Here is a 20,785-nt window from a genome sequence, read left to right on the forward strand (position 1 = left end):
GCCCACCCAGCACATAAAAAAAATAAACTTGCATACTCGCCCTCCGATGCTCACAATTCTCGGTGCGGCTCCTCTTCAATCTTCTCTATGCTGCAGTAGCCGGCATGCGATCTGCCGGATGGACGCGTCTCTGCCGGCTATTACAGCACAGAGAAGATAGAAGAGGAGCCGCGCCAAGGATTGGGAGCATCGGAGGGCGAGTATGTAAGTTTATTTTTTTTTTTATGTGCTTGGTGGGCTGGCTGTATACATAAAGAGAACCTGTCACCAGGAGACCCATTTTTAGCACCCCCCTAGTATACATACAGCATACATACACTGTCAAGAGTTTTTGTAGTGACTATGAGCGGGGGCGTTGCTAAGCTGGGTGCTGGGTATTTTCATATATTTGAAAAGGACACCCGGAGGTGCGGTGCACCCCCCCCCCCAAGTTTGGGAAACCGCAGCTCTATGTGTCCTTTTCAAATATATGAAAACACCCATCATCCAGCTTAGCAACGCCCCCACTTTTTTTTTTTTTAACAAAAACTTTGGCAGTGTATGTACTAAAATGGCTCTCCTGGTGACAGGTTTCCTTTAAGCTCCATTGTTTCCAGCACAGTGCAGCTCGATATCACTATAAATTTCCTGCTTTGTTTATTTCTACTATATGATCTTGTTTCACAGTCCTGGCAGCAAACATCTGCCAGAATTGAAAATGCAGCTCTAGATGTAACTGGAGCATAAATAAGAGAAATGTCAGAAAAAAAATGAAACTTTATTTATATAGCGCCATCATGTTCCATTTCGCATTATAAATCATAGGGAACATATACAAATATAATATTACATTACAGAGTACAAACCATCATATGGAACAATAGGAGTGAGGGCCCTGTTCACAAGAGCTTACATGCCATATGAATAAAAATGGCATGGATACCAAACCTAAAATCTAAATGTAAAGCCAGCTTCATAAGTGTCATGTAGGGGGCAGACTTGTGACACCCCTGAAGCAGCAGTCTACACAAACAATACAGGATCTGTCACCGAGCAGCCATGTAACCCAGAGTCAAAGATCAGTCCTTGTGTTTGCTTACTGGGCTCATAATCCCCTTTCTGATGAGTCAGTTGCTCTGGCACAGAACTGTACCAGCCGACATCAAACATTGCAAGTTCCAATTGGGTTACTTGGCATTGTGTGAGCCCATGCAAGACATGGAATGTGTCCCATGGCTCCTGCTATAACTGGCAGCGCTTCTGTTCACTCCGCACAATCTCATGTATGCTTTTATTTCTTTTTTATCTCATCTTCCAAACCATACAAAGCCTTTGATCAAGTCAAATAAGGAAAAAAAAAGTTGTATTTTCCCATCGATTTCTGCCCAACTGCGTGGTCATGGCTGCAGGCTGTTTAGCCTGTGACCCTTTACTTTTCTTGGTTGCTTCAGCATATTCAGCAAAGCTAATCGTGACTAGAGAAGAGACCTCACATAATAAGGAATGAAGTTTCAGATGTTTGAGACCCTTGCCCCCCTTTTCCAGGCCTCTATATTTGAGCCTATGGGTAATAGTGTTCTCTTTTCATTGGTTTCAGCTGTCTTTCTTTGGCTGCTGTAGCACCCAACTTTCCCAAACATCTGAATGGGAGGGACTTGGACTGGTTGCTGGGAATATTTTTGGGATTGGTTGTTCTACACTACATCCCTAGTAATCAGATTGTCAGACCAAGCAATGGACAATGTTGGATTGACCACTGCTGGTTACAATGAAGTCGGTCATAGCAGGCTCTATTTCAAGGGTACTGGGTAGAGATGCTCTATAGGCTCAGCCTCTTTGCTTCGAGGCCCCTAACATAGCCTGCCATGGGGGATGCCAAGCCTCATAGACGATGGCTGTGCTCTAGAGCTCCTGCTCCACCTTACGCTCAGTCTCTCTGTCATTTGTTAGTCCTTGTTTATGAATGAGGGTTATCCCAGCAATAGCAGCTCTTGGCTGCCAAGGTCTACCTCTGTCAGCACGCTGGTCTCTGCCTGCTCTTTTTATTCAGCCAGGGATTTGGCCAACATTCATATTTACTCAGTAAACAAACAGATCAGGAGCCTGTAATCCCAGGAAATATTGAGCGTTACCAGTGACACCAATTCTGCAAATGTCAGAGGCCTCTAGTTGCGCCTCTGACCCTATGAACTTTGGTTAGTGACTTTAGTATGAAAGGACCTTGAGGTCTAAGCATTACATAAACAGCCCATCCAGTTTTCATGTGCCAGGTTCCTCCACATGTGGTCCCTGGTGGTCTCAGAACCAAGGGACTGGGGCTGTGGGTCACATTGATAAACTTGTGTATGCCATAGTAATATATAATGTTATATAGCGCACACAGATTACACAGCACTGCACAGAGCTTTGCCAAATCAGTCCAATCAGCTCCAAAGTCTTCCATATGGACAACAAGGAATGGGAGAAGTGTTCTATACACAAAGCCATTATTATGACTAGCGCCCCTTTTAAAATGCTGAATAGTTTGGGTAATAATATGTTTATTCAACACACCCCTCTTTTATATTTATCAAATGATGCCTTATTGTGTTACGCTGTTATTTTTCATATTCACTGTTGGAGTGTGGATATGGGGTTGTCATGCTTTACAGCTTCATCCTGTATGTTACTCATTTATATGAACTGTATTGCTTTCACTAGGTTACAGCTGCCTCACATGTCTCATTGACCTATGATTGTGATTTTATTAAAGCTGGTAAATTGCAGATATAGTGAACACTGCGCCAGTGATGAACACCAATGGACAGTGCTAGGAGGATTAACTCTTTATCTCTCACTAAACCCAGGTACTTGACTGACCAGTGCCAAACAATCTGCTATTGAAAATATGTAGTTCTCACTGCCATAGACATGGGGGGGGGGGGGGGGAGTAATATGTCCTGGATGGACACGTTTTACATATTCACTGAAAATCGCAGGAAACGCTGGATAAAAGACTGAACTGTATCATCCTGCAGCGTACTGTAAAAATAAAAAGTGTATGTTCAGTAGAAGCTATAATAGCCTCTGGGGGACAGATGGCATTTTATGGCATCCGTCCCTGGCCTACACTGAATGTAGACAGTGTGTGTTTCCCTGTCATATCACTGTCCATATATGGACATCGGCAGCAGAAAATCACTACCCGCTAAAGTTTGCTCCTTTTGTGTGTGCCAGTGATTTAACCCTCCAAATATAGAGGCACCTGAATATTAGCAACAGCAGCAATTCCCTGCCATCTGCTGATGTTTGCTCCTGGTATTCCAGTGAGCATACCCCGTGTGTGTGCAGTGATGTAACTCACTAATGTGGAGACTCCTGAACATCAGCAGCAGCAAATCACTCACCACTGGCAATGTTTGCTCCTCCTGCTTTCAGGTGGGAGGACGTATTCCCCTGTATATGCATACTGATGTATATGCAGGTGGTCCCCTACTTTAGAACACCCAAAGATGATTAAGAATTATTATTAATCCTGGTTCTTAAACAACCCAACATTTTTAAAATCCAAATGTCACAGAGTCCAAGAAAATTTTGGCTGGGGTTACAGTTCTAAAATATACAGTTCCGACTTAATTACAAATTCAACTTAAGAACAAACCTACAGGGGCATATTTATCAGGACCTCTGCGCCACGTCAGCCCCAATCCGCCACCTTCACGCCAGTTTGGGAGTGGGCCGGCGCGGGGCGTTACTGTCCCCACTTGCTGCCGCCGGCGACTTTTTGTATGTGAATAGTCGCCGGCTACCCCGATACATCAAGAGGCTGAATCCTGATATGCAGCAGTGGGGCTATCATACGCTAGCGCACAAGCGCCAACGTATGATAAATATGCCCCACAGAATCTATCTTGTACGTAACTCAGGGACTGCCTGCACTTCCATGAAAGGGGGAAAATAAAGGTATGCATGTAGCCTTACTTGTCAATACTTTAGATATTGGGGATTATTTATCACTTTTATTTATTACCACTTTTGTGGCACACTAGCATTTCTGATTATTTCAGGGCATCTGTATCGCTAGCACTTGGGATTATTTTCCCCTTTACACCACCTCTGTGCTAGGGGGTCATGGAGGGGCGTGAAGGGGGCACAGCTTTCCAGGGCATGAACTACAGGGGAGTGGGCTAGTGTAGGGCCAGCACCAGCACACCTCTTGATGTGTCCGGCTTTGCTGGAGGGTGGATGGGGCGTCAGCGGCATATGATCTATGCTCCTCATTGTGTGAATGAATGGATTTTAACAAATCCTTAGTTGTGAGAAGTTTTAGTTTTTACTTTCAGCAAGCAGAGATCTTCAAAATGGGGTAGCGATCTTGTTGCATTTTGGAAAGCTGCCGCCGTCTTCATTATCCAGGGATTACGCTTTATTTATAGCAGACCAGACATTGGCCTGTCTATGGAACATGACCAAGTAAATGTACGTGCCAGGTCCCCCACCAGTCACTCAGGTCCTGAGTATTAATATCTTCAGAGGAAACTGAAGGGTTAACCCACCAGCCTCTGCTGTGACTAACCCCACTAGCAGAATCATAAGCCAGATCTTCATTTGTTATCTTGTGTTTCTTTAGCTCAAGGGAACTCCCAGTTAATGCCAGGCACTGCCAACTGTAGTGATCGGCAGCCGTTCAAGTCCTGTCACGGGATCCAGATTATTTCCGCCTGGCTCCAGAACAGCCTCTACCCCTCATAGGGTATTACAAAGGCCAACAGGATGTAACTGAGAATAAGGCTGAGGGGCGAACACTCTGCCCTGGCACAGCTTTAGTCGCCTCCCACACTTTTCTTGCCAGTTTCGTGCTGACTGCACCTGGAAAATGAAAATGTTCTATTCCCTGATAAGAACATTCAAGGAATGTTCCTTATCAGTTAGATATTCTAATAATTACATTCAGATGCACGTCTCATTAAAATCCTGCAATAAATTCCCAAGAAATCCTGAATATCTGCAGCTGTGATACAGCACACAGCAAGTTACTGTAGGCTGAGGGTTACTCATATCCTACACTACTCAATTATTCTTAGTAGTGCTCATCCTGAGCTACCTGCTTCACCAACAATGGTGTATTTGCTTGAAGTAGCACAGATTAGCCACCCTTAGAGATGGTCCAAAGTTTTTGATATAGCATAAGCCAATGAATAGGTGGCATGACCTGGACCAGATCGTCTAAGGATCATTCTGCTCTGGCCACAAGGCAAAAAAGGTACTCTGTACCTTACTGTCAGTCAGCTGTCATGGCAGCCAGGCTCGTCCTGTGCGCCGTCTTGTTCCGCAGCGACTATGTGATACTCTTTATCTCAGTGATAAGATTTCAGTCTCCAGAAGGTATAAACGTATTTACTTTTCTGCAGGAGAATAAAGGTGTAGGGATGATTTACTGCTCCCGGAGGGGATATTACTACGATAACGGAATCAATCAAGAGCCCTTAGCAAAGTCAAATAAAGGGTTTTGCTCCAACGCAAAATAAAAACACTAGTATGGTGATGCAAAAACAAATGAATTTCTCAACAAATGAGTTCCATATTCTGCAAAGCATGTCAACCATAAAAAGCCATATGAATGGGATATCGCCGTAATCGTGGTGACCCATGGAATAAAGATAATAAATTATTTTTAATGGTATGGTTTATGGCCATCCTAAAAAGGTAAAAACCCTAAACCAGAATTAATGATTTTTTTTTCTCTTTTTGAGTTAATAAAATCTCATTAATTAGCTATTTAAAACCCCTAAATGATGTACTTAAAAAGAGGCTATCATACCGCCCATATGTCCACATTACAAAATATATAAACATTTTATAGCCTGTAAAATATGACGATGCAAATCTGCTCTTAATGGCGCTCCTTCCATTCTAAAGCAGTTTACCAACACATATGGGGTATCAGCATACTCAGGAGAAAGTGGGTATCAAACTTTGTGTAGCTTTTGGTCATTTAATCCATTGTGAATTTAAAATTTGTTGGCCAAAATGAATGTATTGTTACAGATTGTAAATACCTACATTTAGTCTTAACCCCTGTAAAACACTTTAAGGGTTAACAAACTTCTTAAAGTTGAGTTCTCATACATTGAAGGGAGTAGTTTCTATATAAGGACAATTTATGGAGTTTTACCCTCTCTTAAAAACGAAGCGGGTGCCTGTAAATATAGGTTTTGGCGATTTTCATAAAAATGTGAAAAATTGCACCCTTGTGGGCTGGAGGTCATGCTCCCTGGTGGTCATGTTGGGAAAGGGTTATTCAGACTCCACCAAAATTGTCACCAACTCCACCACCCTGATGTTAACGCAATACGTTTATAACATGTTAACATTCTAGTAACTAAACACTAATGTTAGTGCAATGTTAATATATCGTTAACAGCAATGTAATTAGGCAAATCTCTTCTCCTCAGCTGTTGTGTTTTAAAATGTATTTAAACACCATGTGTTGGCCTAAGGCCACATACGTGTAGCACTCGGCCACATTTACTTCAATAGACGTTAAGGTCATCCATTTGAATAGCCATATTTCTCAGAGCCAGCTTCCCATGGTGAGCGGTGCTCACTCCCCCCTGCCTCCTGCACACGGCCGTATACTATGCCCAGGTAGGGTCCGGGTTATCCCACAGACATGTGCAAGGGGCCTAAGAGGTTGTACACCTCTGGAAAAAGTCAGCCTGCAATGTGCTCCTACACTTCTTTAGTGGTGGATGTAGGAAGCAAAACCTATCCTGTAACCCTGTTTGGGAGGATTTCATAAAAAGATATATCCTGTAATCCTCACAGAACTGTGCACTTATTTAGTTCAGCAGAATTTCACATGCATTTTTTTTCTAAAGCTTTCTGTAGTCTTTACCTTTTTATTTTTTTATGCCAATAATTGGATCGTCTTTGGTCTTAGGATGGAGGATTCCATGACCGCAACCATTGTGCTTGTAATACAAGATAAGAAAACCCGAGGCGCCATCTGTGATACAGTTCAAAAACAAGAGCAGATAAGGTGGTGTTCAGCTTTGGTTTGACATTCCATATTTGTACCCGTTATACATCAGTCGCAGGCTGCCTGGTTTCACCTTCTTCCATTTCCATGAAATGTAAAGATTATAAAAAGCACTTGTATTTCCTTCAGAGGGAATCTACATGTCCTGAACATTATGTGCCAGACACCTCTAATGCTATTGTGCAAATATTGGAAGTTCTCCAGCTGACACAGCCCCAGTTTACCTGCTTGACTGGTGGGGGGCACGGGCGCACCTCCTTGTTTTGTACTGAATCAACATCTTGGCTTCATTTCAGATTATTAAAATTGCAGTCCCCCTCCTTTCCCTTAGGTGAGCTAGGGAGGGAGAGGGGAGAACATGGATGTTGTTTGCCTACTGGGAGAGGGGTCTCCTGGATGGATATGTCAGTCTCCAAGCTGTAGGACATAATGGTCTGTTTTTTGTTTGATGTCTTATCCCTGACACTTGTGCTCATATGTACATGTAGATCCTTTCTCTGACCAGCTTATTGGTGCCAAGAGAGTCCAACCGAGGACCTTCAGGTTATTTATCAATGGAGAATAAAGGCTTCATGGCAGCCAATGGGTACATTCACCCATACATGGTCACTGGATCCTTGTTCTTGTGGTGTAGGAAGTCTTGCCATGTAGGTGGTAGCATGCTGAATGTTAACAGCCATACTGACGTCACTCAAGTCAGACTGAGGACTGACCAGATTGTGTCTTTGCTTTTATTCATCTGCTGAACATGATAAACCCGTTCTTCATCCATTCATGTGGGATCATCTGTGATAACTTGTACAGCTTTGTAAGCAGGTATGAGGTGACATTACATGGTGACTCTATTCCAGGTGAAGTGGGTGAACAGAGGAGTGTTTCTCCTGGTATGAACTGTGCCTATACACCTCTTAAGCATGGCAAACAAAGACTGCTTGTGGATTGGAGAACAGTGGATACAATCCCAAAAGTACAAGGTGTACCCAGTGTACTAAAAACAACTCTCTTTGCACCTGAAGTTGTAGATACACTTTTATATTTTTTTTTTATCCCTGATTTTGTTCCTTTCTAGGGAGAGAACCTATAAATAAAAGTGGCATCGATGGTGACTTAAGCTTCTATCATTTCTGTGGCATCAAGTGCAAGTTTTCTGTGTGGCTGTCAAGTCAATCTTTTTGTCTGGTGCCGCCTCCTCCTCTCTGGACTGAGCGATCCTGTAATGTGGATGTGTGGTGACTTTTTGTATGAGGAGGTTAAACCTGCTCCACGTTCCATCATCCAATGTCTTGTGAACTGTGTGGTGGTGGCAGCGGGTGCCACTTGGCAGGAGCACTCTGTTATTTCTGGGTGTCAGTCTGCAGGACTCCAGGTCTGATCTTTCTTTCTTGGACCCGGAATACCAATTCTCTGTGTGCTGAGTAGACAAGTCCTTTTGTTCACTGTTTTTCAGTTATTTTCTGTGTGTTTTACTCTAATATCTCAGTGTCTCGGACAGTGTCTGTGTGACCTAAGAGAACTTGTGCAATTTAGTCCTCTTGTATCGCTTTGCTTTGGATAGAAGAGGATACGCTGTGCTGTGTGTTTCCAGTGCACGTACTCTGGATCTGTCTAACCATAAGGTGGTGCAAGTGGAAAGCATCATGTACATCTGTTGTCTTTTGCTGTTTGTGGTAATCTTGATTAATTTAATTGAAATTTCACTTCCCACATTTGTTAGAACTCATTTTATTTTGATTGTGCACCAAATACAATAATAAAAGGAATTCAGTATTATTTCATCATATGTTTACAACAGAGGCTGTGATAAGTCAAACAGATTGTTAGATTTATCCAAACATGTGAAATCGGTGCCACTCAGTACCTACGTACATTGCGTATATTAACACACCAGCGTAGGAAAAAAATCAAATGGTTATGACTCCAACCCGAACATACCCTTCCCCTGTCACCCCCCCCTATAGCATTCCTATTTACTAGGCCACAGGCTGATTCCAAAGATCCTGTACTGTAACTGAGAAAACTAGCAGAATATGAAGTAACCAGAGGGTTGCACCGGTTTCCCCAAACTCTGTTCAGTTTATCTGGATCCCTATTTCTGAATATTGGGTCATGGAAAGGAAGAACGGAGGTCACTTGCTTTCTCCACATTGAAAGGGACAAAGGGTGCTGGGACATCCATCGTAGGGCTATAGCTTTTATAGCAGGAAAAGGGGTCTCCCTTAGTTTCCCACATTTTCAGTTTTCATTTCTGTACCCAATTCAAGTTCTTTGCTTGCGGTGATTGAGAAAGTTCTTGTCTTAAGGCAAGAGCAAGATTTATTCCACTTCTGTGTTTAGCTTACAAGAAGTTGTATGGACCGGTTACCATGTAAGAAGCTCTTTGTGACTACATCTGTACAGGTTGTCATTCAGTTTTCTTAGATTGCCAGCAGAGATCTTCGAAATGGCAAAGTATTCAAGCTCAAAGGGGGGAAATTTATTAAAACTGGCAAGTGCATGTCTCAAATCAAATGTGAGTGCTGGTTTGGTACTCATTTCTGCCAAAAAAAAAAAGTAAGGTAAATGTATTGGTGCCATGGGAGGGTCAGCAACCTTCCCCCTAAACGTTGCCGAGTATGTGTGTAAAGGGAACGACTATTGCATGTTCTAAGTGTGAGACCTTTCTACAATATAAATTTGGCATAAAGCATTTTATACATTCCCCTAAAGTCTTAGAGATTTGGGGAACTTTGCATTGGACAATGAGGAATCTTTATATAATGAAGACTGGGATCTTGTCCTGCTTTGACCTGACGTTGTCAGTGTCAGTTAAGGTCCCGTGTGCCCTCAAGATGACATGTGAATGTAAGGTTTGGCACTTTTGACTGAGACTGGTAGGAAAACACAGAGACAACAGATGGAGGACATTTAACATGTTCAGGGCAAAACGCATAGTGACAAAGTTCAAATAATCAATATCTCCAGTTATTGTGACAGCAGGCAGGATCCTCCAGTGCTCCTTGTGTTATAATGGCCTTTCCACTTGGCATGCACATGGCGTGCCCACTGAGAAGCACAGCCACGGCCTCACATGGAATAAATCATGGCGCACAAAGGGCAATTTAATGGAGGGCAATAAATAATGGCCCCACAAAAACTGACCTTTCCAACCCAAACACATTAATTCCATCCCAGTGGCCTCAGTGGGCAGATATTGTGCTGACAATACAACCATTTGGATTCTTTTTAGTGTGAATTTGGGGAGGTGAGTTCTGGCAAAAGAGGCCAAAACCAAACAGAAGCCGCGCTTTGCTTTAATTTCCTGCTTCTCTCTCACCACCTGTATAAACTTTCCCGCGGTTAATCCAAAAGATTTTCAACATTTCCCTTGAAGTTCCAGCTTCCTCCATCTGAAGGGGCCTCAACAGCAAAGACAGGATTTACATTCCCTTGGCTGCCAGAAGGAACAGAACTGTGTGAGAATATTAGAGCCCGGTCACATGTGGAAAAAGGAGCCGGATTCCCAGACAGAGGAAATGTCTCCAGCTCACAGCCTTCCACAGAGCACAACACACATTTCTCATCCAAGTCATTGGGGTGCCCCATGATCCTCGATGTACTATGAGCCACCTCCGCTCCACCATCACTGACGCTTTGTATCCTTCCTTCTCCTCTTGTATATCTTTTTCAATGCTCCTGTTGGTCTGAGGACAAAGATTTTTCCAGTATTTCTGCCACATTTGCAACTTTTCTATGAAGCGCTGCAGGATGTTGTCTTGCCCCGAGGAGGACACAGAATTGATTCCTAGCTTTATCTTCAATGCACAATTTAGTTTTTTGTTTTTTTTGTTTTAGCATCAACAACATTCACCTTGGAGAAGCCGCATGCTGTATCATGAACGATAAGGTCTTGTGACAGTGCATATATCTTATCATTGTTTGCTCTGACGCCACAACATAACATAACTTTATGGAAGGGAATAGCATTGATTATCCTCTATGCAAGTCTCAGTGACTTGACAAGGGCCATATAGTGATGGCTAATAGACCAGGAAATGCTGTCTCCAAAACAGGTTCTTAATGTGCATTAGGTTAATACATGTGCTCCAGTATACAACACTGGGTGAGCTGCTTGCCCAAGGCTGAATGATGTATATGGGGAGATAAAACAAGAAAGACACTGAAACACAAATTGATAAAAAAAAAAGATGGTGCAAGCTATGATATAAAGTTGTCACAATGAAGGTCTGCTTTGGGTTGAACCTTGAAATATTGGAAGATCACTTGGTGTGTTTTTCTAGTAAAGGGATGGCCCCACGATGCACTATGCAAAGGAGACCATGTAATGCTTCAAAGCTTTGGCTAATTCATGTGCATGTTACTCAGATATACCTCTAAAAATTGGTGCTGGCCAAGCATCTCTATTGGCAGTATAATGCACTTTGCCAGCCAAGGACAGGGTCAGCTTGTTTCCAAACTCTTCCGCTCCAAATCTGACATCCCCCACACTGCAGGCAGAGCTGTTTGTGTCTATCCATTGGGGGAAATTTATCAAAAGTGTGACGTAAAACTGTGCTAGTTGCCCATGGAAACCAATCAGAGCTCAGCTTTCATTTTATAAACACCTGTGGGAAAATGAAAGGTGAGCTCTGATTGGTTGCCATAGGTGACTGACACTTCTGATAAATCTTTCCCTATATAGTGTGAAACCGCTACTCCTACTCCCACTGATCGTCATGACCTCTCCTATGGAGTATTTTCTCTAAACGTTTCATCTGTAAAACATCAAAACAGTTGCTATTCACTATTCAGTACTGTTTTGGGAGCCAAATCCAGAAGTGGGGCAGGAGATTTACACTTGCTTTGTGTTTTAACTCACTCCTGGATTTGCTATGCAATCCTTGATGCTAAATATGGTAGATGTGAAGGAGGATTGGGTCTAAACCAGGCGTTCTGGTTTTTTTCAGGCCACTCTTGGTTTTGGCTGAATCCACAAACCTAAATAGCAAATCATAGCCAGAGTAAGTCAGGTTGGATGGGCATAAACCCTGAAAGGATTTTTTAATGTGCTGTTGAGTTTGGATCAAACTCTTTCTTATCTTTAACATCAGGCGCTTTTCCTGCTTCTGCCGACAAGTAAAAAAAATGGCTCATCCCTGCATAGTCCCCCCATACCCGCTCACAAGTTCGCTAGGACGGCTTCCTCGCGCACAGATAAACCTCCCATGCTCGCTATCTAGCTGTGACACTTGTGCCAAGCCTTGCAGTTTGTGTATTTATTATTTTCCTGACAGCCATTCCATATCTTGCCGCTTCCTGCGCTCCCAGCAAAAGCTGCAGAAACTAATTTTACTGGAGCCAATTTAATGCAGATAAATCTCGGTGAACGGCAGAAATGGGAAAGAGATCGTCCCTGAACAGGACTTAGATTAGGGCTTGACGGGGGAAGCACAGCAGGAGGAGGAGGGGAGGTGGCTGTATATGGGATGCTTAAAGCTTGGTTTCAAATTTGCAAGAAAAAGATTCAAATACTTTTTTCAATATTTTTTCACCCATTCTAATTTTTTTTAATTAAAAGTGTTTGACCTGCAACATAATGTATATTGCTGAGAACAAGCTTCAGTCTTGGCGGCATTGTGATGGTCCCCCCATAAGGTGAATGCTGGATGTTATGGCTTATGGCAGAGCTCACAATCCATTTTGGGACGGGATTGCAGGCCGCCTGCAATAAGACCACAGCTGGATCCAGGTACATTTATAGGAGAAGTAAAAGTAGCGATTGATTACTATGAACAACCACTGTCCCATTACGCCAGCATCTGACATCTGCAGCTTGTTGGCATACTGCTAGTTACAACCCATTACACTATGATCATGAACGCAATGAGACTTTCTATATAATACTTGCTATAACCTCAGTGTCCATAGATTATAAAGCAGATTCTATTGCACTGACCTTGATGTGTTCTGGTTTGCAGAGTTATTGGACAGGACTCGCAGACGAGATGAGGAGATGTGGCTGCTGCAGGTGAGTGACCTCCCCCCTTCCCCATGTAATAACACCAGCGCCTGTGCATCTTCGGGTTTGTAGATGATTCAGTGACTTATTTTTAGAGATCATCGTGTCCCCAGTTGTATTTTCTGGGTTGCTGTGACCCTCCGTGTAATGACTTGAAATGTGATGAGCCCCGTCTGACTAAGGAACATCTAAATACACTCTCATTGTCAGTGTCCTGCGTTTTGTGTAATTATTTGAACCATTACAGCCGCTTGTAGAGATAGGGCCGCTGCAGATGACAGATGTTTTATTACATATTTGTCTGAAGAGCTTGTGAAATGCTCCTGTTATAACAAGTGCAAGATGAAAACCAAATATAAATTGCAATGTGAATATTTCAAGCTTCATATGGAGCAGGTTGCCGGGACCCATGTAATGCTGACCGTCACCATAGAAAGACACTGTTCCTTCTTTACATTAGAATGTATCAGATGAGGGGCAGGTACAGTGTAAAAGTGTAGATAATATGTTGCTACTAAACATTTCCGCAAAATCCATCATGATAAACCATGGACCCTTACTCGTAGATCCAGACACAGTGACTGTGGTATCTTCTTATATTTTTTATCCATGGCCTTTGTCCTGGATTTATCAACTTTTGGGGCATTACCAGAGTCCCTCCATGTTGCAGATTCACAGGCTGTTAGAGGGTGCAAGAAGCATTTCCCTCTACTACAGTGTGTTGAATTTTCTCTGCTGCAGTGAGATTACATGATGAAGGAGCAGGGGATGGGTTAGACAGTGTAATAGCATAGCGGCATAGAGGGGCTCTGTTAATACCCCCAATGCCCTTCTGACTTATTTGCATAATTTTAAAAGTTGAATTTAGATGGAAGAAGGCCATGGACAACAAATATAATACCTGGATCTATGAGTAAGTGGTTTATTTTGATGGTAGATTTCCTTTCATTTACATTATTACATGATTATCAGGAGAGATGAAAGATTTGTTGATGTGTTTAGCGCAAAGATTTCTACAGTAAAACATACAAGAGTACAGGCGGTCCCCTACTTAAGAACACTCGACTTACATACGACCCCTAGTTACAAACGGACCTCTGGATGTTGGTAATTTATTGTACTTTAGTCCTAGGCTACACTAATCAGCTGTAACAGTTATCACAGGTGTCTGTAATGAAGCTCTAGTGTTAATCCTGATTCTTATGACAACCCAACATTTTTAAAATCCAATAGTCACAGAGACCAAAAAAGTTCTGGTTGGGATTACAATGATAAAATATACAGTTCCGACTTACATACAAATTCAACTTAAGAACAAACCTCCAGACCCTATCTTGTATGTAACCCGGGGACTGCCTGTATGTGCGACTAGATGCAAGTAATTTACCATAAACTTGAAAACAAGGCTCTTAACCCTATAATTAACAGTCGTGAAAAGGCATTAATAACTAAATAACAATTGTTTGCATTTTTGCTCACATGGTTTGGGGGTATTTATTAACATTCACCCCACGGTGCTCTGTTGCCAAACTGTTGAGGCCCCAAGAGATACAGGGCAATTTCCGCCAGGATGAACCTGCTTATACCAGGTGAGATTTGGCAGAGATTTCTACTATAGTCTCAACTGGTTTTCCTGCAGAGACTATTATCAATCCTGTGGGTCAGGATGTTTAGAAATGTAATTGCTACCAAAAATTTTCTCTAGAGTTACAATTCTAAAATATACCTGTTCCAACTTGCATACAATTCTGCCTCCTTGTACTTGGGGAAGGTCTGCTAATATTCAACTACAGACCTATAAAGCTCTATGTACATATGGGATATACTGTGTCAATTTTTTTACACGATACCTTGTGTTACATTCATGTCATGTGACCAGAGTGACATCAACGCAGGTCCTTTAGCCTTCTAACAATAGCAAGCTGTACACCATGTATGTGATCGCATGAAACCACACACAGCCTCCATGGAGGATGGAGAGGAGTAGAAGTCCATGGAGGCTGCTGTGACTTCATGTGGGGTACAGCTTGCTATTATTAAGAGGCTAAAGGACCTGAGATGATGTCACCCTGGTCACATGACATGAACTGCTGAATAGTAAGGTGGCATGAGGAGGAGTAGATGGGAGGGGGCTGGCTGAGCAGGACACTCGCCCTCTGATGCCAGGTTATATAAGATAAAAGGAGATTTATGTGGATTTAAGCAAAACAATTTTTAGCAAAAAGATGGCGGTCAGTTAATAAGGGCTCTATAGGAACCTGTCACTGGCTGTATATGTGCAAATGTGGTGACAGGTTCCCTTTAAGTACACACCTAAAGATCCTACCCTGTACGTAACCCAGGGACTGCATGTATTGACTGTTTTCTGTGCTATTTTGTGTGTACTCATGGGGGACATTTCCACTTAATACTATGTTTAACGGTTTTGTTTTCAAATTTTGTGCTGTAGTGGGGGCATTGCAGGATTACAGTGGTGTTTGAATTGCAGAGGAAAAATCCCTCTGGTAGCAGTACTTTTGCAATGAATCTGGTTAGGCCCAGCAGCTCTACTTATCCCTGTAACACCCGGCCATCACACGACCATAAAATGGAGAGAACAGCACTGCCGCTGTGTCTATTCACTACATAGGACATTGTAGTGAAGACGAGAGAACACAGAAGCGGTAATAAACCTGCTGCAATCTGTACAGAAATCATAGAAAAACTGGCAAAAGACATTAAAGCAGCAGTAGAACGAAAGGTGTGGCAATAAAACACTAAGAAATTAGAGCTAATCAAAGGTGTTCATTATTCAATGATAACCCTTCATTTACAGGATACTAGACACTGGTAAAGGTAACTGTTATGTAATGTCCTCTCCCAGAGGATGTTGCTCCTGTCCTGCAGAAGGTTGTGTAGCCCTGGACTGGTTGCAGTGGATATCAGGGGGTATAAAACACTTGTGTTGTGAGATGCTGTCAGTTAAGCAACTGGGTGACCCGTGGAAAGTGAAAGCAGGCATGTTATTTGATATAATATGACTTTCCTTTTCTTCCCCAGGATCGGGTTGTGGATCTGGAGCGGGTAAGTTGTTTGAAAATTATCTGAAAAGTTTAAAATAGAACATTTTAAGAAACTTTAACTTGTATTTGTAGTATATAAGGTTGGAAAAATACAGTGTTTTTTTCTCCCCTCAGTCTTATTTTTTTCTAAGCTGAATAACCCCATATCATTGTATTCTAGTCGTCGTCCCCCCCTCATTCCCCTAATAATCTTGGTTGCTCTCCTCTGCACCCGTTCCATATCTACTATATCCTTTTTATACACTGGTGCCCAAAACTGTACACAATATTCCATGTGTGGTCTGACCAGGGATTTGTATAAGGGCAAAACTATGTCTTTATCATGAGAATCTATTCCTCTCCTGATACATCCCATGATTTTATTTGCTTTATTAGGAGCTGCCCGGCTCTGGTCACTATAATGAAGTTTACCTTTTATTTTATTCTAAAAGCTGTGCATGAAGCACACTGCCTGAAGAGCATACGCATATTCTAATTCAGCATTTTATGGATTTAATTGTGAGGTGCTAAGGCTGAGCCTCTACAGTTTCTGCATTTGTTTTAGAGATATGCCTCGTACAATAGTTAAAATGTTTTGTTTTCTATAAACTTGTTTTTGGTTATAAACTAGTCTACTTCGGGCAGTTTTGAAAAACCTCACAGTGCCCTTTTTTACTCTTTATCTGCCAACTACATATCTCATATGTCCTCACATGGTGTCATCTCTATGATCAAGGACGTATGAGATGCATCCTGGATTCTAGGAGTCATAACTTTGGATCCCTGGCACCTGGAATCTTAGGGATTGGATCAGGAGATATGCACATTTAACCCCCATAAGAGCCAACCACTTTAGAGCTTTTGGATCAAGCCTGTTTTTTTTGTTTTTTTTTAAATCTGCCCTGTCTCACTATAAGAGGTTACAATCTCCAAATGCTTCAATATATCGATGTAATTTTGAGATTTTCTCATCACACATGGTACTTCAAATTAGTAGGAAAAATGTGGATGATATCTTTTGCATTTAATTATGAAAAAAAAAATGGAAATTTGGCAGAAATTTTGAAACATTCTCATAACTTACATTTCTTGAATGTCTGCTTTATGTTGGCATAGCTTTTTATGCATCCTCTCATATTCCTAGGCTGTTACCAGACTTAGAATTTTTCACTATTTTTACAGGCACCTACTATTGGTAAAACCCAATAATTTTCCCCATTATAGAAACTACACTCAAACATGGACATTAACAAAATGGAGGTGGAATTTACAGTTTGTAATTTTTTTTTGCACAATACATTAATTTTGGACCAAAAATCTAAAATTCACAATGGATTAAATGATAAAAAGTTTAATGCCCTAATTCTCCTGAGTAAGCCAATACCAAATATGTGTTGGTAAACTGCTGTATGGGCACATGCCTGCGCATAGAATGGAAGGAGGCGCCATCCAGAGCAGATTTGCATGGTCTTATTTTACAGGTTATATAATACCTATTCTTTTGTAATGTGGACTTTTCAGGTACATCATTTAGGGGGTTTAAATAGCTAATAATGAGACTTTATTAACTCTTTCTTCGTGGGGATAAGAAATTTTTTTTTTCTTTTTGTGGGCTTTACACTGTACCATAAAAATATGTTATCTTTATTCTATGATACCCCACTTATTTAGCTTTTTTATGGTTGACCTGTTTTGCAGAATACAGAACTCATTTATTGAAAAATGTGTTTCTTTTTTTTTTACATTTTTATTTTTATATATACAGAGCCGTTTTAGGGTTTGTTTTTTGAGGAAAAAGCTGCACTTTCTATTGGTATTGGGTTGGGGTAAATGTTACTTTTTAAACACTTTTATCCTTTTTTTAATGAAGCTGGATGTGAAAAAATCATAATTTCTTTGAGGTTTTTTTTTTTAAAAAGGAAAACTTTTACGGCGTTCAGCATACTGGTTCAATAACAATTTTATTTTATTGTTCGGGTTGTTATGGATGTGGTGACATCGAATATGTAGTGCTCCTTTGTTATCCCATCAGCTCAGTTTGTGGGTATAACGTTTTTTGTTTGGGTTAACGCTGTAAGGAAGACTGCAATAATATATTTGTGTAAAGCGCAGTGAAATTTACTGCAAATATTGCCATAGGTTTGCCAACACTGTTCTACAGTATAAACAATGTACACCTATCTGTTATGTGATCATGTAAATGCTTTAAAGGAAACCTACCACTTTAAAATGACCCTTCTGACCCACAAATACCTTAAGCTAGCTCAGGATGAGCTGATGCCGGACCATATTTTCAATTAAACCAGAAACCGCTGTATTTGTACAAAAATGATTTTCTTGTGGTAGTAAAATCTCCCTTCGGCGCTTCTGTAAGCGTCATGCGGCGCGCACCCCAGACCCTGCTCCGCGATCACGCTCTCGTCAGCGCCGCTCCCGTCACTAATTTTGCTGTGCCCGAGAGCCGGTGACGTCACCGAGCTTTCGGGCACACTAGCGCATGCGCACCACCTCCTCCCGGCACGTCGCGGCCGGATCCCATTGCGCATGCGCGAAGCCTCGTAGTATCGCAAGGCTTCGGAGAGAAGACCGTGGGGGTGAGCGAACATTAAAAAAACACTATGCTCGCCGCTCCCACCAACGAAAGGCTCCCTCCACTGCCACTACGAGGCTTCAAGACTTCGCCCATGCGCAATGGGATCCGGGAGCGACGCGCCAGGAGGAGGTGGTGCACATGCGCTAGTGTGCCCGAGAACTCGGTGACTTCACCGGCTATCGGGCACAGCAAAATTAGTGACGGGTGCGGCAATGACGAGAGCGTGATCGCGGAGCAGGGTCCGGGGTGCGCGCCATATGACGCTTACAGAAGCGCCGAAGGGAGATTTTACTTCCACAAGAAAATCATTTTTGTACAAATACAGCGGTTTCTAGTTTAATTGAAAATATGGTCCGGCATCAGCTCATCCTGAGCTAGGGTCAGAAGGGTCATTTTAAAGTGGTAGGTTTCCTTTAAGGACCCCAATGCTGAAGGATTGCAATAGTCCAAGATGAGTAGTGCTTTATTTTAGGCTCCTTTTCACTGCGTGAAATGTAATCTAGTAATCCAGAATATTTCATGGTCCAACACTGCTGTCCACTTTAAACTCTTGAGAGAGTTTTTTGATGGGTGGTTTCCCCATCCATAGCCTTTTTTTTTTTTTTTTTTTTTTTTTTCATTTTGTTACATCACGTTTTTGTGGTAATTAAAATTAGTTAAAAGACGTCTACCATCAGAGAAAGTTCTGTAGAATCACAGACTGGGACAGAGGGACTGATAGGGAACAAGGGAGATCTTGTACCTACAATACTGTGCAGGAAACATCTGCACATGACCTTCTCCCCTGGGAGCAGGGAGCAGCAGCTCCCCCCTTCCATGAAACCGATCAGAAACGAAGTGTAAAGAAGCTACCGACTCACAGGGCTTATCAGCACATGGAGAGGAAGCAGCTATTGCAGCTCTGAGGTAATCTGAGGGTTATAGCAAAGAAACTACTGAATATAGGTAACAAAGATAATAGGCAAAGTTGTTTAACATCCCAAGTGCTATTGATTTGTGGGGGAAAAAAACCCTTCACAGTTACTCTTTAAGGGATGAATATTATATATATATTTTGTAAATATGTCATTGTTAATATACGCATTATGTGTGGTTTATTTATTTTGCTGATGGAACACTATAATTTCTCCTCGGGGGATCCATAAAGTTTTATTTATTTTCATCCAAATGTATGTACCCCCCCATACTAAGGATGAAGAGCCCCATATGAGGAAACCAGGTCTGCTACTACTGTAAAGATTCCTTGTTATTCTTCAGCACAGTACTGTGGCAGGTAACAATAGGCACATATTCGTGATCTTATCTAGGGTGTATCCTGTGCGGGACTGGCAGTGGCAGGTCACTTTATCATCTCTGCCTGTTACTGTGACTAATTGTCAATTACTGATTACCGAGTGGCACAATTATGTTACAAGGTGCAGGAGCCACAGTGCCAGGAATTAATTTCTATAGAGATGAGATTTGTTCATATTTTTACAAAGAGCATGTGTTTACAGGGCAGACCATGCATGTCTGGTTTATTTATAGAAAAGTGCTGAAAGTTTTTACTTCTTTGTTTTGGATCACACAGAGATCTGATATTGTATAATGCAGTTGTCCTCGTGGTATAATGGAGTTAGGGATTTCTTTAAGTTTTCATAGTACTTACTTTCTGGTTTTTCTTCATGCATAAAATTTCTCCTTTAATGGAACCAGTCACCAGGGAGCTCATCTTCAAAAAAGACAGGCCCATCACACCTGCAGTGCACATATGCCTTTCTGCCTTTTCTAAGCATTTGCATTAAAATATAATTGTGTGTTATAAATTACCGTACACCCCGAGAATCCTCTGTTAGCCCTTGGGGTTGGGCTTTGGTTTGGATGCATTTCAAAAAACAACATGTGACTTGCCTGTGCTGCAGACTGCTCAGCTCTTTCTGCTCCTGTACCGCTCCCCCTCCCCCACTGATGTCAGCTCACCAGGCTGTGAGCTCTATGTAGGAGCATGAGGGAGGAGCTGTAAAGGAGCACAAAGGTGGGGGCCGAAAACTGAGGATTCAGTAACTAAGACAAGTCATGTGTTTTTTTAAATGCATCCCAACCACAGCCCAACACAGATGATTCTCTCAGGTGTAAGGTGGGTTATAACAAACAATTATATTTTAAAGTAAATGCAT

The 20,785-nt window shown here is 42.0% G+C and overlaps 1 protein-coding gene across 5 annotated transcripts in view; it reads left to right on the top strand.

Moving 5' to 3' along the window:
* CEP128 (centrosomal protein 128) overlaps positions 1 to 20,785 on the top strand; it is a 108,309-nt gene that overhangs the window by 71,406 nt on the left and 16,118 nt on the right. For 4 of the 5 annotated variants that reach the window (XR_011848908.1, XM_072116743.1, XM_072116745.1 and 1 more), the window contains 2 exons: positions 12,955 to 13,004; positions 16,035 to 16,058. Coding sequence is in view for 3 of the 5 variants with exons in the window: in XM_072116743.1 (XP_071972844.1) it covers positions 12,955 to 13,004; positions 16,035 to 16,058 (74 nt within the window). In the remaining 2 variants the exon portion in view is untranslated. Of the gene's footprint in view, positions 1 to 12,952; positions 13,005 to 16,034; positions 16,059 to 20,785 lie in introns of all 5 variants that reach the window. The other variant, XR_011848909.1, reaches the window with a different exon arrangement.

The sequence above is a fragment of the Engystomops pustulosus genome, chromosome 7 (genome assembly GCF_040894005.1).
Source record: "Engystomops pustulosus chromosome 7, aEngPut4.maternal, whole genome shotgun sequence".
NCBI lineage: Eukaryota > Metazoa > Chordata > Amphibia > Anura > Leptodactylidae > Engystomops > Engystomops pustulosus.